Here is a 22,462-nt window from a genome sequence, read left to right as displayed (position 1 = left end):
GAGCTTAAGGGCAGAAAACATCCATAGGATAACATAAAAGAGAGCTTAAGGGCAGAAAACATCCATAGGATAACATAGAAGAGAGTTTACGGGCAGAAAACATCCATAGGATAACATAGAAGAGAGTTTAAGGGCAGAAAACATCCATAGGATAACATAGAAGAGAGTTTAAGGGCAGAAAACATCCATAGGGTAACATAGAAGAGAGTTCAAGGGCAGAAAACATCCATAGGATAACATAGAAGAGAGTTTAACCACTTCCATACCAGGCACTTACGCACCTTCCCGCCCAAGCCAATTTTCAGCTTTCAGCACTGTTGCACTTTGAATGGCAATTGCGCGGTCATGCTACACTGTACCCAAACAAAATTGACGTCCTTTTTTCCCCACAAATAGAGCTTTCTTTTGGTGGCATTTGATCACCTCTGCGATTTTTATTTTTTTGGCAACAACTAAAAAAAGACTAAAAATTTTGAAAAAAAATTACATTTTTATTTTTTTCTGTTAATTTTTTTGTAAATAAGTACGTTTTCTCTTTCAATTACGGGCACTGATATGGCGACACCGATGGGCACCGATGAGATGGCACTGATGGACATCAATGAGGTAGTACTGACGGGCACAGATGAGGTGGCACTGATTGGCAGCGCTGGTATGCGGCACTGATGGGCACTCATAGGCGGCACTGATGGGCACACATAGGTGGCACTGATGGGCACTCATGGGCGCAACTGATGGGCACTCATGGGCGCAACTGATGGGCACTCATGGGCGCAACTGATGGGCACTCATGGGCGCAACTGATGGGCACTCATGGGCGGCACTGATGGCCACTCATGGGCGGCACTGGGCACTCATAGGCGGCACAGATGGGCACTCACGAGCGGCACTTATGGGTGGCACTGATGGATACTTATGGGTGGCACAGATGGGCACTGATAGGTGGGCACTGGGCATGGATGGGCACTGTGGGGTGGCACTGATGGACACTGTGGGGTGGCACCGATGGATACTGTGGGGCGGCACTTTTTTTTTTTTGCCCCCTTTTTTTTTTTGCCCTTCCCTGGTCCAGGGTGGGCTTCCCTGGTGGTCCAGTGTGGCGATCCGAGGGGGGGCTGCGCTGATAAACAATCAGCGCGAACCCCCCCCTGTCAGGAGAGCCGCCGATCGGCTCTCCTCGAATCGCGTCTGTCAGACGCGAGTGAGAAAGAGCCATCAACGGCTCTTCCTGTTTACATCGTGATCAGCCGTGGTTGGACACGGCTGATCACGTGGTAACGAGTCTCCGTGAGAGACTCTTTACCGAGATCGGTGTTGCGGGGTGTCAGACTGACACCCTGCAACAACGATCGCTGCGATGTACGCCCCCGGGGGCGCGCAGCGGCTCAGAATCCTGAGGACATCATATGACGTCCAGTCAGGATTCTACAACCACTTTTCCGCCGTCAATCTGTCATTGGCGGGCGGCAAGTGGTTAAGGGCAGAAAACATCCATAGGATAACATAGAAGAGAGTTTACGGGCAGAAAACATCCATAGGATAACATAGAAGAGAGTTTACGGGCAGAAAACATCCATAGGATAACATAGAAGAGAGTTTACGGGCAGAAAACATCCATAGGATAACATAGAAGAGAGTTTACGGGCAGAAAACATCCATAGGATAACATAGAAGAGAGTTTACGGGCAGAAAACATCCATAGGATAACATAGAAGAGAGTTTAAGGGCAGAAAACATCCATAGGATAACATAGAAGAGAGTTTAAGGGCAGAAAAAAAAATGCCTAAACTCACAAAAACTTGAGTTTAACAGCAGCAGTGTGCATGAGGCCTGTTCAATATTCAGGCACCATATTGTGCATACATAGGCACAATCATAAAGAGGAATGTTAAATGGTTTGTGGTCAATTTTATGTAGCACTTCCTCTTATTTGTAGAACTGCTTCCAGCTCCACTGCCTGCAGAAAATACCAGCTCACCTGGCTGCTCGCAAGGACTCAAAATGGTTACGCACAGCGCTGTCCTTCAGAAATCTTGCTACATATGGCAGACTTTCTCCTTGTGAATCCCTGGGTGTGCTGATGTACTCACTCTGTCATCCTTAGGCAAGATTCCATTTCCAACTGTGATTCTGATAGGATCTTCCCAAGCAGCCCAGAAACTGAGCTCTGCAGACTCGGGGTCCCCTCCGAGGCCACCGACAGCCTCCTTGGAACGCCATCTTCCACCTGACTCCCCTGCTGGTATGGCTTCACCATATTAAAGGGCTGGCCTAGCCACCCTGCCAGGACATATTGCCTGGGGATTGGCCAAGTTCTCTCAAGTATGCAGATCAGAACCTCTTGACCTCCGCCTACTAACTTACAGAAGCTTCTACCAGCTTCTAGATCCAGGGAGAGGTACCAGAGACCTGACTAGAGCCATCCAGCCTGACCTGCAGTAACTCGCACAACTTCCCCTGAGTCATAACTTTGCCTGTACTAACACTAGTAGCACACTAGAGGGTGCTACACCTATGTTGTAACTTTTTTAGTTTGTTATGTCAAATAATTTATAGATTTTTTTGTTTTGTCTTTTTCTCTCTTTACATCAATAAACCTGTAATACATGTTCTATCCATCCGTTGTCTAAAGTGAAAAAACAGAAGCTCTTGGCTTTCAATATATTGCTCTAATTGAAAGACCTTTGTGTCCCCATCTGAATAGAGAAGACAGGGAGCGGAAGAGAGGACAATGTCAATGTGTATCTTTTGAGTTTAAACTCTATCCTTGATCTTTTAACTAATGCCTGTAGTGTATGCACAGTGCAGAGTACACTTTTCGCACCTGTAAGAAGTTTAGCTGAACATTTGGCAATTACAACTCCAGCACACATGCAGTGCATCATCACTGACCAATGGCCTAAGAAGGCTCTGGTCCGGGTGAAAAATCAGAGTTTGTGGTGCCAATAGTGAAAGGAGGAGGGCAAACCAAAAGGCTAATTTCAACTTGCTCATTATGGCAAATGATCCTGGGTTCAGTTTAGGCTGCGTTCACACCTGAGCGTAGCTTTTTGCCGCGATATTGCAGCGTGTTTTTACCGCGTTTTGCCGCGATATTTGCGGCGTTTTTTACTGCGATTTGTCGCAGAATTTTTATACCGCGATTTTGGACAGGTCTAGGGTCACCAATGTTAAAAACAGAAAAACGCCCAAATACGCTCAATTTGAGCGACAAAAAAGGGTCCAGAACTTGTTTGAGCTTCAGGCGTTCGGCGTCAGGCGTTTTGGAGTGGAGATGTGAACCATCTCCGTTGAGAATAATGTATTTTTTCCCCTCTAGCTTTTTGGAGCTTCATGCTTCAGGTGACAAAAACGCTCAGGTGTGAATGCAGCCTTAGAAGGTTTCGACTTTATGATGACACCAGCACATAGGGCCAGATCCTCAAAAGGGATACGCCGGCGTATCTACTGATACGCCGTCGTATCCCTGTTCCTAACTATGGAACTGATCCACAGAATCAGTTTCCAAGAGATAGACAGAAGATCCGACATGTGTAAGGGACTTACACTGCCGGATCTTAGGATGCAGTACCGCATCCGCCGCTGGGGGCATTTTGCGTCGAAATGCCGCCTCGGGTATGCAAATTAGCACTTACGGAGATCCACAAAGCTTTTACGCTTCTTTTTTTCTTTGTAAGTATTAAGTTGCATGTGTAAAATTAGGGCTGCTTTTACAAAGTGTAAACTGTTTACACCTTGTAAAAGTAGAGCCTTCTGTCCAGCGACGCGTTTTTTTTTTGTTTTCAATTTTTTTTTTCCCGCCGTATCTTTTTTTTTTTCCCGACGCAACTTTATTGACCCGACACGATCCACAAAGCTCGGCGTAACGTAATTTCGTGCTATGCACGTCGGGAAAATGACGTCACGAGCATGCGCAGTATGGCCGGCGCGGGAGCGCGCCTAATTTAAATGGGAATCGCCCTCATTTGAAGAGGAACGCCTTGCGCCGGCGGAATTTAAGTTACACAGCCGAAAATTTCTAGGCAAGTGCTTTGTGGATCGGGCACTTAGGTAGAAATTTTAAGGCAGTGTAACTTAAATGGGAATTTTTACGTTACGCCGACTCTTTGTGGATCTGGCCCATAACTCCCAACTGTCCCTGATTTCGAGGGACTGTCCCTGCTTTGGAACAAAATCCCTTTGTCCTCATTTTGGTCTGATATATAGTTGTATATAACATGCACTATTTATCTTTCAAAAACTGTTTCCCAGTGCTAAAACATTCATCCAATTTCTACATTGCTGCATTTGTAAATTCCAAAAGCCAGTATAAAGGAATAGTAGTGGTGAAAAAAACACGGTTTAACTAATCATTTTTTTTGTATGAGACCCATTTCACAATGGAGGCGTTTTTCAGGCACTTTAGCGCTAAAATCTGCAGTCCCAGTGTGAAAGCTCGAGTGCTTTCACACTGGGGCCCTGCACTGGCAGGATGTTACAAAAAGTCCTGCAAGCAGCATCTTTGTGGCGGTGGAAATGCGATGTATACACTGCTCCTGTCCATTGAAATGAATGGGCACTGCTGCCGATGTGCCTGCAAAGTGTTTCGGCAGCAGCGCTACACAGGTGCTATTAACCCTTTCCTCGCCCGCTAGCGGGGGGTTAAAAGCGCCCCGCTAGCGGGCAAAAAGCTACTAAAACAACGGTAAAGCGCCGCTAAAACTAGCGGCGCTTTACAGCTAATGCAGCCGCGGCTGCAATGTGAAAGGGCTCTGATTCTCCATTTAAGGGGGTGTGTCCTATGCCTACATACATTTGCTAATAGTTGCCCCTCATTCCCATCTCAAAGAGTTGGGAGGTCTGCCAGCAGCCCCTCCTTTAGTGTTCAGTCTTGTCATAGAAATAGGAAGTTGGGGTACAGGCGTGGGTGGCATCCAATAAGTTTTCTGTACAGGGGCTGTAGTTTTCTATTTAAAATGAATGGCACTATAATGCACCACACAGAGTGCCATGCGTTACTGTAACAAATAGGTGTGAAGCCAATCTTCGTGCAGTATAACATGTTTGGAAGTCGTATGTATGTTTTTGGGGTTTTTCTTTTTATATTTCCTCCTTTTTCGGGCAGTCAGTTGAGTCATTCTGGAGTTTCACTTTTAAGTACAAGTTTTTTATAGAGGTCTACATTTAGGGGAGGGCTAGGGGCATTTGTTCGCTGGGCTAGTACTACTTACTATATGTTAGGCTTGTAGCGTTTAGTGGAGATACTTCATCATTCAGAAATCAAGTGAGATTGAGTCAGTGACACATGCTGGGCACAATACCTGCTCCCCGTTCAGACATGCAATCCGTGTCGGGCAGAAGGAAGTCTTTTAGCATCCACTTACAGAAAGTGTGTGACGATAAGCCATGTCCTTTCGGAAACGCCCACCTTTCACCATACCCATAAGTCAAACAGGTGGGGGGGGGGGGGGGGTTCGTCCAATTATTATTATTTTTTTTCCTTTTTAGCCTGGTGGCTGATTTAAAAGTTCTAAAGTCTAAATGATTTTTTATCTTTGGTCTCACAGGAGACAGAACAGAGGGGGCCATAGGCTGCTGTCAGTCAAACCAATTTAAGGGAGGGGGTGTGGATTACCAGTATTGTGTGTCTATGGATTGTGTGTCTATGGATGAACACAGCGAGGGAAGGCAATTGGTTAACCGCTTGCCGACCATCTGCTGTCATTATACTGCGGCAGGTTGGTTTGGCTGCATGAATCACAATACGTTGGCCGCTTTAAAAACAAATGGCAGGCATGCGCGTTGCTGGAGCCAATGCACGTGGCCAGCGGCCGCGATGTCCACTGGCCACCCGCGATTGCTCAACTGAGAGCCAGAACGGGGATCTGTCAATGTAAACAAACAGATCCCCATTCTGACAGGGAAGTAGAGAGAGCTTGTCTGTTCCTAGTGATCAGAAACAGCAAATCTTTCCAGTTAGTCCCCCCACAATTAGAAACACCACCCTAGGGAACACTTAACCCCTTGATCGCCCCCCTGTGTTAACTCCTTCCTGCCAGTGACATTTATACAGTAATCGGTAGCTATTTATTTTTTAGCTCTGATCGCTGTATAAATTTCAATGGTCTCAAAAAGTGTCAAAAATGTCCAAACGGTTAGTCGCAATTCTGTTAAAAATCGCTGATCACCGCCATTACAAGTTAAGAAAAAAACAGTTAACAATAAAAAATGCCTTAAATCTATCCCCTATTTTGTAGACGCTATAAGTTTTGCGCAAACAAATCAATATACACTTATTTTGATTTTTTTTTTTTTTTACCAAAAATACGTAGAATACATATTGGTCTCTAGACTGATGAAGAAATGTGTTTATTTTTTGGGGGATATTTATTGTAGAGGGGGTCTTCCGGAGGTCAAGTGTTTAAAGTAGATGTATTGAATGCAGGGATGGTCCATGTAGTTCAGCTCCCAGTGTTGTCTGTCTAATCTCTATAGAAGGAGGGGGGGAGACTCTCAGGCTGTTTACTTCCCCAATATGAGTGTGAGGGCTCCTCTTCCTGGAAAGCCTGTGTGCTCTGGGAAATGGGAATAGTTGTCCTCTGGGAATAGTAGTGCTGAGCTCATACTAACTCCTCTCACCTCACATTGCCCTGCCTGCTAACAAACCACAGTTTCGTATCCTGCAGTTTCAGGCGGACTCGGGGATTCCCCTGCTCGCCACACACACTATTGCATAGAATTGCAGCACCCTCTGTCAGCTGACCTATTTTCCCTTCCAAACTTCTACAGTTAGTATTGTTACATGCATGCATCACTGAGCCTCTCCCTGAGATATAGTTATTATCGTCTGTACATGACCGGGCGTGTCCCACACACATAGGGGTAACCGAGGCGCATGCGCCTTTAGCTTGTTTTTGCAAAAGGCGACTTGAAGTTCCTCAGCTCCTGGACACACCGGCCGCGCCCACTTTGATACGGACCACGGCTGGCAAGGGTTGCTATTGGCTCCGACGCTTATGTTGTTTTCCTAAGCCGCGCCCTCTGAGCAACTTTTCGTATAAAAGCGAAGTTGAAGTCAGGCTCGGCTTAATAAGCTTAGAGAAGTTGTTTGGTGTGTGTTTTGGGCTCAGTATGATTTTTGACAAGGTGAAGAAGTTGGTGGTGGTGCTGGAGTCCTCCGAGGACGTAGTTCCCCCGGTGTTCAGTAGCGGGGACGCGGTGTCCGGGAAGGTGCTCCTGGAGCTGGTGGCTGACACCAAGGTGGAGTCGGTGAAGCTGCACGCTGGGGGCTATGCTAAGGTGCACTGGACGGAGTCCCGGAGTGCAGGCTCCAGCACGGCGTACACACAGAACTACAGTGATGAGGTGGAGTACATCAACCTGAGGGAGACGCTACTGAGCACAGGTGAGAGGACACAGATCACCACCCATAGAGGGGCACAGGTCACCACCATCTATAGAGGGGCACAGATCACCACCATCTATAGAGGGGCACAGATCACCACCATCTATAGAGGGGCACAGATCACCACCATCTATAGAGGGGCACAGATCACCACCATCTATAGAGGGGCACAGATCACCACCATCTATAGAGGGGCACAGATCACCACCATCTATAGAGGGGCACAGATCACCACCATCTATAGAGGGGCACAGATCACCACCATCTATAGAGGGGCACAGATCACCACCATCTATAGAGGACACACATAGCCTATAGAGGGGCACAGATCACCACCATCTATAGAGGACACACATAACCTATAGAGGTGTACATATCACCACCATCTTTAGAGGAGGACACATAACCTATAGAGGGGTACATATCACCACCATCTTTAGAGGAGGACACATAACCTATAGAGGGGCACAGATCACCATTCATAGAGGACACACATAACCTATAAAGGAGCACAGATCACCACCACCTATAGAGGACACACATAACTTATAGAGGGGCACGGATCACCACCCATAGAGGGGCACAGATCTCCACTATCTATAGAGGACACACATGACCTATGGAGGGGCACAGATCACTACCACCTATAGAAGACGCACATCACCTATACAAGGCACATCCTTTCTAGCTTTCATTATGCATGGGGGGTACAACTGCTGTCACTTTTCTGTCTCCTTAGAGAAATCGCCCTTCACTTCCTGTTGAGTGTACAGGACAGGAAGTGAAAGGGTAGTTTTTATTTATAGGACTCCTTTGCACAGCATCCAGATTGGCATATCTCTGCCATGTGTACAGCCAGGTGTTTACTGATACAAATCAATGACAGGCTGATGTTCAGTGTAAATGCTCAGGGGATGACTACATGCGGAGCGATGAGTGGCTCTGTAGGCAGGCTGTTTGCATCTAGGGTCGCTTGTCTTTTCCTATTCATTCAGCTATTCATTCCTTTTCTTTATTGCGTGTAGACAGCCTGTCATTAATTTGTATTTTAGCTGCTGAACCTGGCCCTACCTGCCGCTGGAATACACTGATCCTGGGAATGTAAGACCAGGAACAATCCTTAGTTGTCTCCATTGAGGCTGGGTTCACACCATTGCGAATTGGATGCGGGTCCACCCATCCAATTCTCTATAGCAGGAGATTTTGACCAGCTGCCAGTTCACTTATCCCTGCTGCCGCTCAGGTGTGAATTGCACAGGAGCCCTGTGCGTCTTTGTCTGAATTCAGCCAAAAATTACGACTGAAATGGTGAACGTGGACGCCCTGGACCCCTGCTGTGAGCCGCATGCGAATATAGTGTGACCCCAGCCTCAAAGATTCCCTGCTGTTCTTGTTCTGGTGATATTTCACAATTTTGTATTTTCTACCACTTTAATTCTTGCTGATCAGGACAGTTAGGGCTCATTTGCACTGCCAGGAGTGGTAAAAGGTGGTTGAGCTGTAAGTTTGCTACTCACCCAACCACCCCTCGTAATGAAAACCTAGCTTTGTGCCTGCAGCCGGTCACAATCGTCGGGTAATGCCACCACCAGACATGACCCATTCAAGTGAATAGGGTTGCATCGCAGACACATGCAATGGGCTTTTTAGGGTAAGACCCCTTATGGGGCTGGCTCTGTTGGAGTGCTGTCTGATCAGCCGTGGAATCTGATCAGACGGGTGGCTTGTCCATGTCTGCTCCACTTGTGCAGAGCAGACACAGCCCACTTTCCTCTATGGGCAGTCAGGCATAAACGTCCCCTGTCTGTTTTACACCCAATTTCCATCCGATCTGATTCGCCAGACAGGTTGGGAATGGATCTCCCCCCGTTTTTTAGTTTATTGGATGTTGGCGGGTATCAAGACGCAAGTCCATTGACACCTGTAGCTCCAAAGAGAATGGGGGGTCTGCCTGAAAAACTGACAGGCAGACCTGATTGGTCCTCTTGTGTGAAAAGAGGCCTCTATCTGCTTACTGGCCTCTGAGAAGCAATCCACCACAGATAACTTTTCAGAGGGGCTGCCCCCTCCCCCCATGTCAACAAGCCTTTAGAGTAAATCTCCCTATTGGGGACACGGGCAGCAATAAAAACTAAAACGGGTTTCTAACCTCCCACCACACCATCCAAAAAAAAATCAAAAATTGTGTTTAGTCATAGTTTAATGTGGAATAGTGTAAACCCGTTCCTCGATGATCTGCACTAATAAGGGTAATGCCACACAGATGTTGGAAAGATGGGAAACTTTCTGTTAGACGACTCTTGATTTGGTTTAGATTCAAGTATGATACGGATAAGGATTTCAGAGCTGCTGGCCGAACGCAGGCCCTGATGTAAATAAGGCGCCCCGTGACTGGTAAACTGCTGCCACTTGCGGAAAAGCGGCTCATGGTCTTGGCTGGAATTCCCTGCCTGTCCCCAGTTCAACTACACGGGTGCCAACCTGTGTCCAGGACTGCTCTTTTTAATGATCTGTTCCATGTACCCGCTCATCGTGTGCCGTGTTGTGCTATGTAACACTTGTTTGTGTGTGTTTGTGCTGGGTCAGAAAGTTTTTGGTATGTGGAAGCATATTTGTGCGTTTTATGCATTCTTGCATACTTTCTATAATATGGGAGTATTCCATGTCTCACCAGCAAGAAGAACGTATTTAAAGCCACCATATGGGCAGTGGCAGGCTGGCCATAGACGGTTCAAATCTCGGGTTCTGATGAATTCAAACCATGTATGTGCAGGCTGAATGTACCAAGTTGATCGATCAACGTTGATCTTGCATGCGATTATTGCTAGTGGCTGGTATAGCCGCTAGTAATTGCAGTCTTACTATGCAATGACTCGGCAGGGGGGATTCCCCTGTCAACGCGGTTTGTGTTGGAGAATCAAGCTCTGGTTGCAGAAATGAAACCTACAGTCTATGGCCTGCTTAGACGAGTCGCCCCCCCCCCCCCACCACATGAGAAAATTAAGTCAGCAGCTACAAATACTGCAGTTGCTGACTTTTAATATTGGGACACTTGCCTGTCCATGGTTCCAGTGATGTCGACACCCCCAGATGATTTTCGGATCAGCTCCCGGGTGCTGTTAAGGGAAACCAGCAACCGGTTACTCACTGCGCATGCATGAAGTGTGCTGTGCTTTCTGACTGGCCTGGCGGAGGAAGGAGGAGGGGGCCCAACTTCCATGGGACTGCGCCACAGTCTCCCGGGAGTGGGGAAGGGTACCTGTCAAAAACGGGTAACCATTCCACCCGCAAATGAATGGACTGAAATCGCACTAACATTCCTGTAATTCCAAGTGTGAACCAGTCCTTAAAGCGGGGGTTCTCCTTAAAACATTTTTTTTTTCTTCTAGCATTTGATTCAGCATAGTAGCGTGAGCTACAGTATGCCTTTTATATATTTTTTTTTTTAGCGCCGTACTCTGTAATCGAGTAGTAAAGTTTCCAGGGAATGGGCGTTCCTATTCAGAGGGCTCGTGATTGACGGCCGGCTATGGCGCGTCACGCTTCACGGAAATAGCCGAAATAGGTGTTTGCTCTTCACGGCGCCTGCGCAGTCAGCTCCGATGTCTGTGCGCAGGTGCCGTATAGCGCCGGGAAGAGCCGAGACCTACTCCGGCTATCTTCGGGGAGCGTGACGTGCCATAGCCGGCCGTCAATCATCTTCCCTCTGGATAGGAACGCCCATTCCCTGCGGGGAGTCGGAATCTTCTCTATAGGATTACACAGTGAGTACGGGGCAAAAAAAAAAAGGCATACTGTAGCTCACGCTACTATGCTTAATTTAATCCTACAATGTTGTTACTGAGGGTGAACCACCGCTTTAAATAGAGCATTAAAAAATGCACAAGAACACGTGTACATTTTTCGAAAGCTCCCATCAAAAGTCTGAGGCCAAAAATGCGCACTCCTTCACCAAAGAAGTTTCTGTGCAGCACTCCACTCCTGAAAACATGCAATAAAACACACAAAGCGAAACTCCGTCGATGAACACACAATACACTCAAGTGTGAATGAGGACTAAAAGACAGAATAGGCGGTTGCCTGGGGAAAGGGGGGACTTGGCCCCGGTTCACTCACATCAGTGCGATTTGACAGTTCAAAGTTGCATGACAAGTCGCAGCCCATTTGCGGCAATGAAATTATTACAACACAAGTTTAAGGTGCTTTGCAACTGCACTGTTTTTGATGGGGCATTTTTTCTGGCCCTATTCACCTCTGTTACTACGTGCGCGGCGTCGCACAAGGAGCAGTGTGAATCTAGCCTTAGAAATGCTTTACAAACGCATGTTAGAAGCAGAATACAAATGTCTGTGTGCACTGATCACAGAAAACTAGTGGGGGAAGGGGCTCATGAGTTGTACACTGTGCAGTGAACCCACTGCTGCTTTTATGTAAGAACAAACTTCGGAAATGGCGTGATCTACTGTAGCGCTGATTTCTGGCTGAATAAATGTTACTGTTCAGCTCTTTGTGAAGTCTGCGGTTTTCCTTTTACCCTGTACCATTTAAATGTCTCACATGTGACTAACCACACATTTAAAGGTACCTTCTGTATGTCTCTTCCTGTTTAAGTAACGTAGCTGAGAAAAGCATAATTTGTGCTAGATCCTTGTCTTGCAGCTCAATTACATGAGTTTTTTTTTCTTTCGTTTTCTCCTACAGACAATGGCACGCCTAATGTTCTGCCAGCAGGAAGACACGAGTTTCCTTTCACCTTTCAACTGCCTGAGTAAGTATATAAAAGTCAGTTTACCAACACAGTAATCACATTTGGCTTTGTTTGTTTTTTGACCATTTGCTAGTCTCTGCTCTGAGTGCAGCAGATTGTGCCAGTATGTCTTTGCTTGTTTGTGCCAAAAGCTGGCTAAGCCTGCAATTTGCATAGACTGTTTAGATTCCACGTTTGGGTGATTGGCCAATTCTGGTGTAGGGTAAGGTTACATTCACACTTGTTCTATTTGTAATGCGACTTTAGACATCACTTTTTTTTTTCCAATGGCACCCGTTCAAATTGGTGTGGCTTTGAAAAGCTGCCTGCACTACTTTGGTGCAACTATTGATGCTATTAGGATCCATTGAGTATAAAGACGTATCCATTTCGCACTGAAAAACATGCAAACTTTGTGGCTAGTTGCCTTAAAGTAAACCCTGATGGGTTTTGCGTCCTTTATTCATCTGCAAAGTGAAAGCTTAATGGGCTAGCCCATTATGTGGCAAAATAAGCCCACAATGTCTGATGTCCCCTCCTTCCGCAGCTGCTGACTCCAGCTCTGTGACTGGCCGGAGCCGCGTGACGTCACTCCTGCGCATGCACGGAGGAGCTGTCAGTCATGGCATAGGCTAGGGAAGAAACAGGGACGTTTCTTTACTACGTACGTATGTGCCTATGACCTCATCAGTGCACTACAAGGTAAATCTCTTAAACGGCGCATGTTTAGGAGATATTTTCAGTGCATCTAGGCAAGTCTTATTATAGGCTTACCTATATGTACAAATGTCGGGAGGGGGGGGGGGGTGTTGCAACCACTTTAAAGTGTAAGTTTGGGCAAAATAAAAAAACTGGTATATATGATAGAAAAATAACTGATCTGGTAGGATCAATATGCAATAAAGCTGCAAGGACTTTTTTTTTTTTTCTTAACCTAAAGTTGCATTTTAAAGCCCCATTCACCTAAGCATACATTCATGTGCATGTCTGCAGCATTTAAAGAAAAAAATGCATGTAATAATTTTAAATTCCACACAGCATTTACTTTCAGGTGCATTTTGTTTAGTCGCATGTTGAAAAAATGTCAATCTGTTTGTCTAGGGGCAGATTTGACTATATGAATGCAAGAGAAATTGGTCTGGGAAGTAGAAAGTTTCATTCCACTTCCCACATAAATAATAAATACATTTATCCTGTCTGTAAAACAAACAGGAAGATCCCAGTGAATGAGAGCCTATTTTGTTTGTCCAAACACACACAACTAAAGTTAACAAATAGCAACACATGTAATCTAAATATCAAATGTTGCAAGTCCTAATTTAAAAGCTCCATTTTGCTTGGGGAAAGTGTAGTACTTGGGTAGATGCCCTGAGTGAGATATGTCTAGAATTTCTAAAGCATAACTTAAGTCTGACATTTCTTACAGGAACCTGGTGACTTCTTTTGAAGGCAAGCATGGGTGTGTTCGCTACTGGGTCAAAGCAAAGCTGCACCGTCCATGGTCCACAGTTAAAAAAGCAAAGAAAGAGTTTACTGTGCTTGAACCTATTGATATCAACACACCTGATTTGCTGGTAAGACCCGCATTATAAAGTGCACTGGATGCTAACACGCGCATGGTTTTTGCCTGTATAGCCAGCCTTTCCAGGAACTTTACTATATTAAAACACACCTAAATTATTGGATCAATTAAAGCAGAGCTCCACCCTAAAGTGGAACTCCCGCTGATCGGAACCCTCCCCCCTCCTGTGTCACATTTGACACCTTTCAGGGGGAGGGGGGTGCAGGGTAATTCCGGCCACACAGTCTCGGCAGACTGCGGACATTACGTCACCCCCAAACCCCCCCCCCCCGTTGTGTTCTGGGAACACTCGGCTCCCAGTACACAGCGGGAGCCAATCGGCAGGCGTAGTGCGACTTGCGCATGCACCGTAGGGAACCGGGCAGTGAAGCCGGAGCGCTTCACTTCCTGGTTCCCTCACCGAGGATGGCTGGGGGGCAGCAGAGTGATGAGCGATCGCTCGTCCTCTACTGCGGAACGGCGCTGGACTCCAGGACAGGTAAGTGTCCTAATATTAAAAGTTAGCAGCTGCAGTATTTGTAGCTGCTGGTTTTTAATATTTTTTTTTCAGCGGAGCTCCGCTTTAAATATTAACTTTGATTTGGGAATTTGTAGACTTGATCTTGGCAAAACTTGACATTTTCTTTTGTACACTTATCCTGGTCATAGGCACTTTTTAAAGTTTATGGTTAACAAAAAACAAGCGCATACTCCACCTCTATGATGCAGCGTCTGCATAATCATGCAGCTGTCCCATGTTGGGTCCAAGTCTGAGAATTGAGTGATCACATGACTGCTGATTGCTCAGTTCTGTCTACTTGGAGTGGAGAGCAGTGACTTGTAGTCACCGCTGTAGACTCTGCCTCTCCAACGCTTATGGAGCACCAGGCTGGGGAGGGGGCAGTCGCATCTGGTTCCAGCTCTCGGCTGCTTGCTGAGAGCCAGCTGTCAGTCAGGCAGCTAAGTGGATCCTGACAATATTATTGGAACCCTTCCAGAGCCTGGAGTGGCTCTGCCATGTTGGCTGATAGTGGTGACCAGGGAGCAAAAGTATGTGCGCTCCTGTGACCCACAAGAGAAGTATGGCTGGAAAAGCTTTGGCCATACTTCTCTTTTAAGAGCATTTTTCAGCCAGGCGTATTTTGCAAAAAACGGACAAATCAATCAAGGCAACCTGCAAAGAGCCTCTGTTGAAAACCCTGATATGAACAAAACTGTTAATGTTAATCTGCAATACTCTTCCTGGTTGTTTCTGAGATGGGAAGGTGGTTTAGATTAGATCCTCTTTAGTAACCGGTTACACCCTTATTGTGTGTGTGTAACCTGTTACTAAAGGTAAACTTATTGTTTAAAAGTATATCTAAAGGCAGAACATTTTGCTTTTAGAGTGCGGAAGGATTAGAAGCCCAATTAGGTTTAGTCTGTCCCTTCTAGGAGAGATTCACTTTCTATTTGTGGTGCTCATAGTCGCTGGGACTGAAAGTGAGGGACAATGTGAAAGCTGTTGCAGACAGAATAGTGAACTGTGTATGAATAAGTTTAGACAGCTATAAAAATGCTAATGAAAACTTTTTTTTTTCTAGGCTCCCCAAGCTGGCACCAAAGAGAAGATTGCACATGCGTGGTACTGTAACTTGGGGCAGGTGTCTGTCACTGCGAAGATTGACAGAAAGGGATATACACCTGGTAAGTGGGTTTATCCACCTGCCATTATTTGCATTTAAAGGAAACATGGCCTAAGGCAACTTTCACACTAGGCGGACTCTGTTGCAGCGGAGTCCACCGGCTCAGCGGGAGATCTCTTCGCAGATCTCTGCTGAGCCAGCGGATGACAAGTCCCTCTCCGCTCACTGAGCGGGGAGGGGGTTGTGCAGCACCGCAGATTCCTATGGAGAGATCTGATGAAAACAGACAGCATGCCGGTCTTCATCAGATCTCATCCGATCCACCATGGATGGATGGGGACGTATCGCCATCTGCTTTTGGCGGATCGGATGTCAGCGGACATGTCTCCGCTGACCTCCGACACTTTATAGGCATGCATGGCATGCATGGAGCGGCCTCGTGTAAAAAGGGGCCTAAGAGAAATGCTAGGGTGGCCAGTGTTAATGTTTTCCTCTAAACATGTTGGCCAATACCTGGTTGTCATGCTGATTGAATATCTCCAGTACCTCTTGGTTAGTGCCCTAGAACATGTATGCTAATTCGTTTTTTTTTATTTATTTTCCTCACTTCCCGAAAGCTTGTTCCAATTCTATTACTCCATAAAGTGCTGAAATCAGAGAATCAGCAAGACAGCCAGATAGCTAGTGTTCCCTGGAGGAGTTCCACATATTTTTCAGATACATTTTTTTTTTTTTTATTAACCACTTCCCGACCCCCGCATGTACATATACGTCCACAATATGGCACGTACAGGCACATGGGCGTACACGTACGTCCTCGCCTATTAGCGGGTGGGGGGTCCGATCGGGACCCCCCCGCTACATGCGGAGGTCGGGTCCGCTCGGGGAGCGATCCGGGACCACGGCGCGGCTATTTGTTTATAGCCGCTCCGTCGCGATCGCTCCCCGGAGCTGAAGAACGGGGAGAGCCGTGTGTAAACACGGCTTCCCCGTCCTTCACTATGGCGGCGCATCGATCGCGTCATTCCCTTTATAGGGAAGACACGATCGATGACGTCATTCCTACAGCCACACCCCCAAACAGTTGTAAACACATACTAGGTGCACCCTAACTCCTACAGCGCCACCTGTGGTTAACTCCCAAACTGCAACTGTCATTTTCACAATAAAGAATGCAATTTAAATGCATTTTTTGCTGTGAAAATTACAATGGTCCCAAAAATGTGTCAAAATTGTCCGAAGTGTCCGCCATAATGTCGCAGTCACGAAAAAAATTGCTGATCGCTGCCATTAGTAGTAAAAAAAAATAAATAAATAAAAATGCAATAAAACTATCCCCTATTTTGTAAACACTATAAATTTTTCGCAAACCAATCGATAAACGCTTATTGCGATTTTTTTTTACTAAAAATAGGTAGAAGAATACGTATCGGCCTAAACTGAGGAAAAAAAATGTTTTTATATATGTTTTTGGGGGATATTTATTACAGCAAAAAGTAAAAAATATTGCTTTTTTTTCAAAATTGTCGCTCTATTTTTGTTTATAGCGCAAAAACTAAAAACCGCAGATGTGATCAAATACCACCAAAAGAAAGCTCTATTTGTGGGGAAAAAAGGACGCCAATTTTGTTTGGGAGCCACGTCGCACGACCGCGCAATTGTCTGTTAAAGCGACGCAGTCCCGAACTGTAAAAACACCTTGGGTCTTTAGGCTGCATATTGGTCCGGGGCTTAAGTGGATAAATATCACATTCTTACCTGTGTCTATACATCAGTCTTGTTTTATTATAGGTGTATATTGAATATGATTTTTATAGCACTGACCGCTGATCTTCTCTAACCTACAGGTGAAGTCATACCCATCTTTGCTGAGATTGACAATTGTACCAGTCGCAATGTGGTGCCTAAAGCAGCCATCATCCAGTCTCAGACCTTTATTGCTCGTGGTACCTTGAAACACAAGAAATCTGTGGTAGCTACCCTGGCTGGAGACTCTATACCTGCAGGGAAAAGAGAGACCTGGCATGGACGAGCTCTAAAAATACCTCCACTTGGACCTTCTATCCTACAGTGTCGCATTATTCGTGTTGAATATGCTTTAAAGGTATTTTTATTCAAACTGCCTAACCTTGCTGAATTGGTATGGGAAATGGGCTAGATTTTTTATTTATTTTTTTGCTTGCATAAAGTATAACTTTTTCTCATCTTACATTTTTAGCTCTGTGTAGAGATCCCTGGTTGCTCAAAGCTACTCTTGGAGCTCCCTCTGGTGATTGGTACCATTCCACTTCATCCATTTGGAAGCAGAACATCCAGTGTGGGCAGTCAGTACAGCGTCTGTCTTGACTGGCTACATGCAACTGTTCCAGAAAATCCTGAGCGTAAGTATCTGAGAAATCTTGTTCCCTTTTCAGGCATCTTCTAAAATCTAATTGGGAGCATGCGTGAAAGCGTTTTGGTCCCTTCTAATGGGTTTTGAAGTCCATGGTATGCAAAACCCATTTGAAGCAGTTCAGATAAGATCAGAAGGATGTCAACTGCAGATTAAATGCACCCCTTAATAAATTATGAAAGTCAGAAATGTTTCAAACGAATGCCCTCAGTCCAAACCCAAAGCCTGTTGAGACTGATCCATAAAGTGGTTGTAAAGGCAGGAAAAAAAAAAGTATGTATGTGTGTATCTCTATCCCCTCAGGCCCCCCCCCCCTTCACAAATACTTACCTGAGCACCATTTGGATCCAGCGATGTTGCAGAAGTGTCTCGGCTGCCCGGGACTCTCCTCCTTCGACTTGTACAGCAGCGCGGCACCATTGGCTTCCGCTGATGTCAATCAAAATCAGTCAGCCAATGAAAAGAGAAAGGGGGTGTGGGAGCACGACTCCACGTCTGAATAGACGCACGGCGCTGTGACTCGGGACAGATACCCCCCACAGCAAGTTGCTTGCTATGGGGGCACTAAACAGAAGGGAGGGGCCAGGAGCATTAAAGAAGGACCCGAGAGAAGGATCTGGGTTGCTCTGTGCAAAACCACTGCACAGAGCAGGCAAGTATTAACATTTGTTAATTTTAACTAAAATAAAACTACGTTTTAACCATTGTTTTAAGAAGTTTTGTCTATAGCATCCAGTCAGCTTTCAGCTATCATTGCCTTAGATACAATTTTTGCTTCCTATAGCTACTAATTATATTTTCAAGCTTCTATGAATGGGCTGCAGAGTTTTTTTTTTTAGTTTTTTTTTTTTTTTTAAACCACCATTTTTTTTTTTTTATATAGTAGGTTGGTTAATTGTAAAACCATTTGAAATGCTTATGTGGAGGCATGTATTTTTTTTTTTTTTTTTGTCGTGTTAAGACAAGCTATTGTAGAAGTATTCTAATATTGGGGCTCTTTTTTTTTACCTTATTTAGCTCCTCCAGAATACTCCTCAATCGTTTCTGAAGAAGAGATCCGAAACAACAATCTTTCTCCTCCACGTCATGCCAGTATGGGCTGTATCCTAGAAGGGCCATTTTATGCCTACATTCAGGAGTTCAGAAACCGACCCCCTCCACTGTATACAGAGGTAAGCATTGCAGAGCATTTCTAGACCTTTTTAACTTGTAGATCATATACAGCAGGGCTCAAAATTTTCAAGTCCTGAGCTACTAGCCAGGCCTCAAGGGTGACTTGCCACCAGTTGCCCCGCCCAACCTCTACCATGCCCCACCCCTAATCACACACCTAAACACACCCTCATAAATTATCTCATGACATACATTTAAATGTTTCATGCAGAATTAAGTTATAAATATTAATTTTATTCGTGTCCACCAATGCAGCCATGTGTCTGCCAGTGCTGCTCTGTGTCCCCAATGCAGCGTACCTGTGTATGGGAAGAGAGGAGAACTGCTGCCGCCTGGTTGATCAGAGCGTGGGGAACATAACGTCTTTCATTTCAATAGCTGTGTTCCTCGCTGCGCGCCTTCATATACAGCCCCTCCCCCTTGTCTGGGCACTTTGATAGACAGATCACCCGTCAAATCCTGGGACGGGTGATCTGTCAGTGCCCGACCAAGGGGGAGGGGCTGTATGACGGCACCCGGAGGGGAACACGGCTATTGAAATGAAAGTGGTTGTGTTCCCCGTGCTCTGATCAGGCGGCGACTCTCCTCTCTCTCCTCTCTTCCCATGCAATCGCTCAGACAAACCCAGGCTGCTGGCGGTGCTTGCCTGCCCCCAGGCAGCCCACACTTGCCAGCCCTCAAAATCCACTCGCAAAATGCGAGCAGGTGAGTGGATTTTTTGAAGGCTGAATGCAGTATTTCTGCAGCTTAATGACCATGGAGGTAAATATTTCATCCTATTTAAGCCTTAAAGTGGAATTCCAGCTTGCATAGTTGGTCAGTTTGAAAAAAGACACAAGTCCATCCAGTTCAACCAATAAAAAGGGGGAGCTTAAACTTGCTAATCTTACAACTGTCTCGTCCCACCTAACACCTATGCCAAGTAACCTGTGTAAGAAAGATGTATTCAGTATACTTGCCAGTTTTCAGCTTGCTCTTGTCCTGTCATCTCCCCTGTGTCAGCCAACGATGGCAGCAGGGGAGATGAGTGCTCTGACAATGGCTAGTAATGCCTGGAGTGGTAACTTGCCCAGATCCTTTAATGGCCCATCCGTTGTCGATGCTCCTTCTCCCCTGAAGTCTCACAGGATGACATGGGGGACCTTTTTGAACCTTGCAGAAATGCAGTGCAGTCCTGTGTTCTCTACAGTGTCCTTTCAAACATGTTTCATCTCTAGTGTGTTAGGACTGAAGATCACTTCCCCCCTATGGTATAGGGAGGAGGGTAGGGTTGTCCCGATACCGATACCAGTATCGGGACCGATACCGAGTATTTGCGGGAGTACTTGTACTCCCGCAAATATCCCAGATACCTAAAAAGAATACTTGTGTCAAATCACCCAACCACCCCCCCCCCCCCGCCGCAACGAATGCCGCCGCCGACCCTGTCGCATACCGCAACGCCGCCGCATGGGTTAAACAGTGTGCGGGGAATATCACAGCTTTCATTTGAATAGCTGTAGTATTTCCCGCCGCGTATAGACACTCCCCCTTGCTCGGGATCTGTCCAATCCCGAGCAAGGGGGAGTGTCTATACGCGGCGCAGCGGGGAATAATACAGCTGTTCAAATGAAAGCTGTGATGTTCCCCGCATGCTGTTTAACCCATGCGGCGGCGGTGGCATCTAGGTATGGGGGGACATGGCTGCATATGTGGGGGGACATGACTGCATATGTGGGGGGACATGGCTGCATTTGTGGGGGGACATGGCTGCATTTGGGGACACATTTATAAAAAAGTATCGGTATTCGGTATCGGCGAGTACTTGAAAAAAAGTATCGGTACTTGTACTCGGTCCTAAAAAAGTGGTATCGGGACAACCCTAGAGGAGGGTGTTAATATAGTCACAGTGCTGCTTTTCTATTGCTATAATTTGGTCAATTAGTGTCCCCCTAGGAAAGGAAGTTAACTATCAGGATCACTAGGTCAAATTAAACAAAATGGTTTTGCACAGACCAGCTACGATCCTCTTCTCAGGTCTGCTGCCAGCACTCCTGGCTCCTTGGCTCTTTCCCCCATGACCAGTGCCACCAATAGCAAGCCACTTTCTTCCAAGCCCTGCTTTATGCGTTCATAAGACACACACAGCTGTGTCTAGGTCTGCCACCGCTTTCTCACTGGCTGTGAATGAAAGCAGTGGGGGCCATTGACTCCCTCTGCTGTTTCAGAGTCTAGGAACAGCCAAGAACGACATCTCTGTATCGCGAGGGGGCTTAGGTGAGTATTGAGAGGGGGGCCTATATATTTCAGTGGTGCATTTAGCCTATTGTTTGGAATTCAGTTTACGTTTTTTATTACACTGCCTCCATACCCGTTTAAAGCAGCACACTAGACTTTAATATTTTTACTTTATTTAAATGTACAGTAGGTTTCTTCCCAAAGGCTAGTTCTCATGGCTATTCTAACTGTCTTTTCAGGTTGATCCTAACCCACCTGAAGCAGAAATCCGTCCACGTTGCATGACTTGTTGAAGGACTATCAAGAATCTGAATTTTATCTACATTTCACTGAAAGCAGATAATTCTTGCTAAAGACTGAATGTGTCCCTTACCTTTAGTAAACTGGAACAGTTTGCGCTGTACCAGCGATGGGGATTGGTGGGGCTGGAGACCATCTCTACAGAGAGGGATGGGGTAGGTCCTCTTGCGGAGACATTTATGTGGAAAAAGGAGATTAGAGGAACCATTATTGAGGCCATGGCAAATGTCTCGGACTGTTTCTGAACACAAGAAGTGTCTTTTCATTGTGTTGATATTGCGCATATCAGGAAGTTCCCTGCACAGTTATGTTTGAAAAGAAATTGTATCTAAAAGAGGGCTACATATGATATACTAAAATGTGAATATTACTGTACAGAGGCATATTGTTTCTTACACTTTATAGATGTATACAGCTTAATGCACAACAACTATTGTGAAGGGTACTAGTTGGATGTGCTTACCGTCTTGCTTGGTTCATGACCCAAGTGACTTTTGATCTTATTTTGCCAAAGTATTCCTGCATAGCATTGCTACATATTAACACATCCTGTAGTTTTTAATGAATACACAACTTTAGTGTTATTATAATAGACTTCTATGCACTGTTAGGCTTTTATATACAGTGTAAAACATAGTTATAAGCCACAATCAGAGTGTATAGGCGTATGATTGAGAAACCTATCGCTTTCTCGTTTTTCTACGAATTCCTGTTTATGGATAATAACCTAACCTGACACTCTACAAAACACCTGCAGTATGCTTCTGTCCACCTGCTTTATATAGTGGCCTTAATGAAAACCACACAATTCTTAAAGGGAATAGAATTTAAACTGCATTACTAATATAAGGGGGGGGAAGCACTTTTGTATTCAAAATGCATACTTTCCATACTTAAAAATTTCCAGTTTATCGTCCAAGGCTCTGCTGAGATGTTTCCAAGTAATGTAGATTGTGATTGGGTTTGAATAGCCATACTTTACCACACTTTTTCAGGGTTGTCTCAAGGGCCAGGTTGTGGACTGCGGAAGATTCATGGAAAAAGGTTCCTGACGAGTAGTTCT

The 22,462-nt window shown here is 45.7% G+C and overlaps 1 protein-coding gene across 2 annotated transcripts in view; it reads left to right on the top strand.

The window, feature by feature from the left end:
• ARRDC2 (arrestin domain containing 2) overlaps positions 1 to 22,254 on the top strand; it is a 117,674-nt gene extending 95,420 nt beyond the window's left edge. Inside the window, exons 1-8 of one of the 2 annotated variants that reach the window (XM_040323154.1) lie at positions 7,051 to 7,384; positions 12,086 to 12,152; positions 13,558 to 13,705; positions 15,276 to 15,378; positions 17,165 to 17,421; positions 17,536 to 17,698; positions 18,727 to 18,881; positions 21,339 to 22,254. In XM_040323154.1, coding sequence (XP_040179088.1) covers positions 7,111 to 7,384; positions 12,086 to 12,152; positions 13,558 to 13,705; positions 15,276 to 15,378; positions 17,165 to 17,421; positions 17,536 to 17,698; positions 18,727 to 18,881; positions 21,339 to 21,392 — 1,221 coding nt within the window. In that variant the 5' untranslated portion in view covers positions 7,051 to 7,110 and the 3' untranslated portion in view covers positions 21,393 to 22,254. Of the gene's footprint in view, positions 1 to 7,050; positions 7,385 to 12,085; positions 12,153 to 13,557; positions 13,706 to 15,275; positions 15,379 to 17,164; positions 17,422 to 17,535; positions 17,699 to 18,726; positions 18,882 to 21,338 lie in introns of those variants that run through there. The other variant, XM_040323162.1, reaches the window with a different exon arrangement.
• The last annotated feature ends 208 nt before the right edge of the window (positions 22,255 to 22,462 follow it).

Source organism: Rana temporaria, chromosome 1, assembly GCF_905171775.1.
Source record: "Rana temporaria chromosome 1, aRanTem1.1, whole genome shotgun sequence".
Taxonomy (NCBI): Eukaryota; Metazoa; Chordata; class Amphibia; order Anura; family Ranidae; genus Rana; species Rana temporaria.
This window is presented reverse-complemented; position numbering and strand designations above follow the sequence as displayed.